Below are 6325 nucleotides of genomic sequence, written 5' to 3' on the forward strand. Positions count from 1 at the left end.
AAATTTCTAGTAATGTTAAACCGAACTATTGATGATTTTTGATAAATAGTTCTCATACTCCTTTGCGAAGAAAGCTTACTTGAAACTATCTTTTTTAAAAGACTATTATGTCGGTAACACTTTTGTGTCTAATAAAAAAGTAAGTAAATTGTGGATAATGTTATGGTTGGTTGACTCAGTTTCTGCACTTAGACACTCATCACGTCCATTGTGTACAGAGGTATAGTGTATATGTATACTAATTATAGATGACCTATGAAGTCAAAATAGTCCACTTATAGATTAACTCTATCTCCAATAATCATGAATAATTATGTTTAGAATAGTCTCTGTCGATAGCAATTTTTTATGGAAGTTTAGCTATAAGCGTGATGTAGGAGCTTATTACCAATAACGTAAGTGCTCTTGCTTGCAAATATTTTAGGCCAATATATTTTATTCTGTATTAGTAATACCTATACGAGGCTATAGCACTATTTTTACCTTCTAATTATTTGTTTTTTGTACAAGTATACTAAATATACCAAGGAAGACCTTTGCGCTCAAAATAGTACCACTTATGATAATCTTTTTTATAACAATAATTATTATGTGCCTGTCACCAGCAGATTTTTATGGAAACTAAGTTGTATGTGTTGTAGGAGCTTATCACAAAGTAAGTAAATCTTTGATTTATAGAGAATACCTGGCCTCTGTTAGATTTCTCTTATACAATTATTTTTTCACCATTGATACTTATTATTGAAAAATAAAAATTACAAATGAAAGATGACACAACAGAAAAATGATTAAATTATTATATTTACTTATAAAAATTTATAATTCTATGTTTTTTATACTACAATGCAATTTTTAATATAAAAACTATGCTTTTGATATGACTATTGTCAGGCTAAATACTTTATCAGTTAGCAGTAAATTATGATGAACAAGAATTACAAAATTAATATATTTACAATAACTATGTTCTAAAAGTAATTTATTTACCACTTCCAATAAATTATTATCTGTAAAGAAATACATAGACAATTCATCAATTTTAGTATTCATTGCATGTTTTTATAGTAAGTCGTCATCATCAAACAAATCTTCAAAATCTGTAAGAAAAAATTATTTTAATAATATAATATTTTCAGTAACTACGAATTACTTTAAAATAAATACTAAAATTTTACCATTGAAAAAATCTCCATGCACAGCTTTCTCATTTGCAGCTAAATCCATTAATAAATTGGAAGGTCCACCAGCCTGTAATTAAACATTACCCATTTAGATATATACTTATTTTCAGAAAAACTATCATATAGTTAGACCTATCAAATCAATATAATATGCAGGTTTTGATAGATAAGAGAATTAGTTCACACTTCATTTCTTTCTGAATTTAAAATTGAGATAAATCTTAATGTGCTGATAGACTTAATTAACTTCACTTCCAATATAACATAAAGCATTTTGTTTTAAATTTGTTGAAAATACAGATAAATATCTGATATTGAATGTTTAATGTCAAAAATAAAAACTAAAAGATCCTTTCTCTAGAATGCTTCCTTTTCTTCTGTAATGTAACAGTTTGTCTTTACGTAATTAGCAAAAAAAATTATCTTCCATTACATGAAATCACCATGCACAGCTTAATCAATGGTTCTCTACCTACTTTATTTGTAAATATTTTTGTAACAGATCTTAAATACAATTCATTTTGGCATTATTTGATAGAGAGCCCTACACATAACCATCTCTAAAAGATTGAAGTCAAAATTACACATAAAGTCCTTCCTCAATAAATGACTAAATATAGTAATAGAAGGTTTTAGTATATATACCTCTTCCATGTCCATATATGGTCCAACTCCTTCAGGAAACATTTCGTCAGCAGCTACTGTAGGTTTCATCTTTTTAATATTAGAAGGTATGTGTGTTGATTCCACCGTATGAGCCAACTTTTTTGCTGCTTGTACTATACGAAAGAGGTCGTGGTTGTAATAAAAATATGTTATGAATATACAATTTAGGTTAGTAAAAACAGTACTAGTATTCAGCGCTTTAAATTCAAGACTAAAAAATATAAATCTTTAGTTTCTTTTCATATACAATAATGCGATTTCGAAATATGGTCAAGAAAAATTACTGTATAGTGTATAATGCGCAGACTACTTATAGTACCTACCTAATGTAAGCTATATATCCACAATGACAGACTGACAGATCACACCAAACCACAGAACCAGACAAAAGTATATTTTCAACTTTAAGGCTCGACCGTTTTGCTAACGATTTTGTCTCAGATCAGTATAATTTCATTTCCCATAGATGTTTTAAAATCACAAAGAATTTGAATATAATATCCATTTCTGTTTCAGTAAATCTGCGCAAACTAGAGGCCAGTAAGACTATATACAATAAACCAACACTAACAGGTTTTGATCTATAGACTATAACCATTCCAAATTTACCTGATTATATCTACTTGTTCTGTGTAAAAAGGTAAACAAAAGGCCGAAAGGGTGTTTTAAACTTTTAAAATTTGAATACATTGTTAATCTTTAAAATAAGTGAAGTCGTTAGATTATATTATCTTGTATCATAATCGAAATAATCATAGCCTAACTTTATAACTTACGTGTTTTCTCAAGTAGTTTTTGTCAATAACCACAAAATTTTGCTTTATCGCTTACTATTATCAATTATTAAATTAATAAACCTCTAATTCTATACCTAACTATTTAAATTCTTATGTAATTCTATAATTAATTAATCTCCTTTACTTAATTCATATACACTACTATTAAAGAGAAAAAAAATCGGTAACCATATACTTATAGTTTGTAGGTTTGGTTTATTTAGTTTATGTATGCGAAAACTTAGATAATGATAGACTATGAAAATAAGAATATACTTGCGCCAATGGTACGTATTGGAACATTGCCTATGCGTTTATTGGCTCTACGCTATGGTGCAGATATAGTGTATTCTGAGGAATTAATAGACTGGAAATTTTTACGTTCGAAGAGAAGATACAATGGTAAGGCTTTGAAAGTAAAATCTTTGTTTAAAGATCATATGGTAAACATAAGAAAAAACATTCTTTACAGAGATTTTAAAAACAGTAGACTTTATTGACCAGACAGATGGCACTATTGTATTTCGCACTAATGCAGAAGAAAAAGAAAAAGTGGTTCTTCAACTTGGGACTTGTGATGCAGAGAGAGCTTTAAAAGTAGCTAAAATGGTGTATGTATTAAATTGTCATAATAATAATTATAACTTGCATTAATTTTAAATATTAATGATTGTTATACTTTTAGGGAGGCTGATGTGGCAGCTATAGACATTAATATGGGCTGCCCTAAAGAGTTTTCTATCAAAGGCGGAATGGGTGTGGCCTTACTGGAACAGTCAGATAAAGCCTACAATATACTAACTACACTCGTAAATAATTTATCTATACCTGTCACTTGTAAAATAAGAATATTAGAAACTCCTGAGGCCACATTAAGATTGGTTGAGAAATTTGTCAATTCAGGAATCAAAGCAATAGCAATTCATGGTAGGACAAGATATGAAAGACCACAGCATTTCGTTAACACTGATGCAATTAAATATGTTTCAAGTAGGGTATCTATTCCAGTAATTGCAAAGTGAGTTCTCTGTAAATTATTATTGAAGATAGGAATAGATAATTTTCATTAAAATATTTTTTTTAGATAACCTTATAACAAACATTTGTTAGTTACAGTAATAACTTTGGTTGTTCAGATAATGCAGATTTCTATTTAATGTATGTTTTTAGTGGAGGTTCTAAAGAAATTGAAAAATATAGTGATATTATGAAATTTAAAGAATTAACAGGCTGCTCCAGTGTAATGCTAGCAAGAGCTGCAGAATGGAATTGTTCTATATTTAGAAAAGAAGGTTTATTACCAATGGATACAGTTATAAAAGATTATCTCAAGCTTGCTATAGAATTTGATAACCCTCCAGCTAATACAAAATATTGTATACAAAACATCTTAAGGGATTTACAAGAAACCCCAAGAGGAAGAAGGTTTTTAGATTGCCAAACACTTGAACAAATATCGTAAGTAAAAAATTTGTAAATTAGCAACTCCTATTCTTATGTTCCAATGTAACTATAGTATTTTCTAAATAGTGCTATATGGGAGTTGGATGGCTACTGCAAAGAAAGGCAACAATTGTACCAAACATTAGGTATAAGTGGGAGGTGGCAGGTAAATCCAGATGATTTACAACCACCTAACAAGAAACTTAAATTAGAAAATGATGACCTTAATGATGTAGAACAAATGAAGGTAAACTAATTGATTTGTAATGTTATTAATATTGTATGTGAAACTTATAAATAAGAAATTATTATTTTAGGTTTGCTTTATCCGGGCTAGTTTCACACATTCAACGTTGCCTAAGTCGGAGCTGCATAGTTGGGCTGGAAAAAATGGACACAAATTGCCAATTTATGAAACTCAGCAAGTACAAAAACTGTTTAGATGTATATTAACATTTAATGGAAAAAAATATACATCATCATTTTGGGAAAAGAACAAAAAATTTGCAGAACAAGGTGCAGCTTTGGTTTGCTTATTTTATTTGGGTCTTAAAACTAAGGATGATTTAATAATGCTTGGGAGTATAATAAATAAATAATATAAATACGAATAATTTTATTGTTTCACCTTGTCATTCTGCATTTGCTGTTTCTTCATTTTCTCTACATTTTCCAACAGTTTTTTATTTAAGCTGTCAAGCTCACTGTTTAACTGACTGTGTTTACATAAATTTTCACTTAAACTTTTGAGTTGTGAATAACACTGAAAAGATTCTTGTACCGACTCATCGTTGAACGTTAATTCTAAAGTTTCGTGTAATGGAATAATATCTGAATCTGATATATCATCTAAAATATTTTGAGGTGTTGGCAAAACAGGTATTGAATGTTGGCTCTCCATAGTCTAGGGTAAATCGATTCAAATCGAGCAATTTATACTGATAATAAATTGTAAATAATTACGTTTCTATTCCAGGCGTATAAATAATCAATAATGTCAACTGACAACTTCTTTGAAGTTTGAACACATCTTGACACATGACATACACATACTATTTTAGTGTGTAGTCTGTGGCTAAGCTTAACGACAGCCGCAGGTAGCGAATAGCGATAAGCTAAAGGTAATAGCTAAATATTTTGATTCAACTAAAGGTTTTTTCAGAAAACTATCTTAAAGTGTATTCAAGTATGACTACTAATCAACAATACTTTATATTTTAATAATCAGAAATATACGAGTACGTAAGGGATACTAGGTTCAGTGAAGGGATGTGACATTCGGCATAAAAAAATAGATTTTTTATTAATCGATTATTTTTTTAGGATAAAAAATCGATTAATACGTAATCATTGGAGTTTTTGTAAAATTAACTTGTTTTATCATCCTTTCGATGTTTTCCAAAAAAACATCAATGCATCGAGTATATCAATACATCTTCAAAGAATTGGATTCAATGTATCGCATTGTAAAAATTGTCGTAAATCGAATATCCCTAATAGTTCGAGGTCCGGGTTATAAAAGACCAGACATAATGTCGGGAGGTAAAATATCGACTATGATTGATTTTCAATTATAAAAATAATCGATTATTAATAGATTATTTTAAATATAAAAATCGCATACAAAAATCGAATCGATTTTTTTAATAATCGATTATTTTTTCACATCCCTAGTGCAGTCTAACAAGAAAATTTTGTGTTGGTAAGGAAAATATCTACTCACATAGATAATTCTAATTAGGTATTATTTACTTGTAAAGCGTATCGTACGACTGAGTGAAGATCAGACTTTATGAAATAGTTTGGTTCCTCACTTTTTTACATTATTACCGCAGTGAAATGTTAGGCAAATTAATTATACCCAGAAAGCAGTGTTGGCTCTCATCCTAGGTCGTAGATTCGATCACGGCTGTACACGATCAGAGTTTCTATTTCTTTCTATTAATATTAGTCTCTGACCTAACTATAATAATACTCTTATTTATTTTAGGTCTGAAAATGACGTTAAATTATGCACAAAATTTTTTTTACGAAAAAGAGAAACAATTAAATGCATGTACAAGAACACGTCCATGTTCTTGCGAATGTGTCTGCCTATGTGCCTTATTGCCGTAAATTTCATTATCATTTTTTAGTGACGCAAAAAATGCATATCACGTTTATTTATATCGTAAAAATTATTTATAACAATATGGGATTGTTCAAGTGCAAAACACATGGTGTAGGATTAGTCAACACACATCAAAACAACGTCTGGGC

At 29.2% G+C, this 6325-nt stretch overlaps 2 protein-coding genes across 6 annotated transcripts; one reads left to right on the forward strand and one right to left on the reverse strand.

Moving 5' to 3' along the window:
- Nucleotides 1–783: 783 nt before the first annotated feature.
- On the reverse strand, nt 784–2277 carry LOC125056418 (COP9 signalosome complex subunit 9). 3 transcript variants are annotated; one of them, XM_047659494.1, is made up of 4 exons: nt 2171–2277; nt 1827–1960; nt 1176–1248; nt 784–1097 (listed from the first exon to the last, which is right to left on the reverse strand). In XM_047659494.1, exons 2-4 carry the CDS (start codon nt 1893–1895, stop codon nt 1060–1062), a joined length of 180 nt encoding a protein of 59 aa, XP_047515450.1. In that variant the 5' UTR covers nt 1896–1960; nt 2171–2277; the 3' UTR covers nt 784–1059. The 3 variants fall into 3 exon arrangements, with proteins under 3 accessions (XP_047515450.1, XP_047515449.1, XP_047515448.1); XM_047659493.1 differs by lacking the exon at nt 2171–2277 and adding an exon at nt 2033–2155; XM_047659492.1 differs by lacking the exon at nt 2171–2277 and having other exon boundaries at nt 1827–2161.
- A 77-nt stretch (nt 2278–2354) lies between these two features.
- LOC125056416 (tRNA-dihydrouridine(20) synthase [NAD(P)+]-like) lies at nt 2355–4671 on the forward strand. Of its 3 annotated transcripts, XM_047659486.1 has the most exons (7): nt 2355–2487; nt 2826–3025; nt 3096–3234; nt 3309–3641; nt 3794–4081; nt 4154–4313; nt 4384–4671. In XM_047659486.1, the coding sequence occupies exons 2-7, from the start codon at nt 2872–2874 to the stop codon at nt 4663–4665; spliced, it is 1356 nt and encodes a 451-aa protein (XP_047515442.1). In that variant the 5' UTR covers nt 2355–2487; nt 2826–2871; the 3' UTR covers nt 4666–4671. The 3 variants fall into 3 exon arrangements, with proteins under 3 accessions (XP_047515442.1, XP_047515441.1, XP_047515444.1); XM_047659485.1 differs by lacking the exon at nt 2355–2487 and having other exon boundaries at nt 2494–3025; XM_047659488.1 differs by lacking the exons at nt 2355–2487; nt 4154–4313; nt 4384–4671 and having other exon boundaries at nt 2494–3025; nt 3844–3982.
- Nucleotides 4672–6325: the final 1654 nt, after the last annotated feature.

This window comes from Pieris napi, chromosome 15 (assembly GCF_905475465.1).
Source record: "Pieris napi chromosome 15, ilPieNapi1.2, whole genome shotgun sequence".
Taxonomy (NCBI): Eukaryota; Metazoa; Arthropoda; class Insecta; order Lepidoptera; family Pieridae; genus Pieris; species Pieris napi.

Coding starts and splice junctions, on each gene's coding strand:
- LOC125056416 (XM_047659486.1), top strand. CDS start 2,872: ATGATAGACTATGAAAATAAGAATATACTTGCGCCAATGGTACGTATT. Junction 3,026..3,095: donor TTCGAAGAGAAGATACAATG/GTAAGGCTTTGA, acceptor CATTCTTTACAG/AGATTTTAAAAACAGTAGAC. Junction 4,314..4,383: donor ATGATGTAGAACAAATGAAG/GTAAACTAATTG, acceptor TTATTATTTTAG/GTTTGCTTTATCCGGGCTAG.
- LOC125056418 (XM_047659494.1), bottom strand. CDS start 1,895: ATGAAACCTACAGTAGCTGCTGACGAAATGTTTCCTGAAGGAGTTGGA. Junction 1,249..1,826: donor CATATATGGACATGGAAGAG/GTATATATACTA, acceptor GTTTAATTACAG/GCTGGTGGACCTTCCAATTT. Junction 1,098..1,175: donor GCATGGAGATTTTTTCAATG/GTAAAATTTTAG, acceptor TTTTTCTTACAG/ATTTTGAAGATTTGTTTGAT.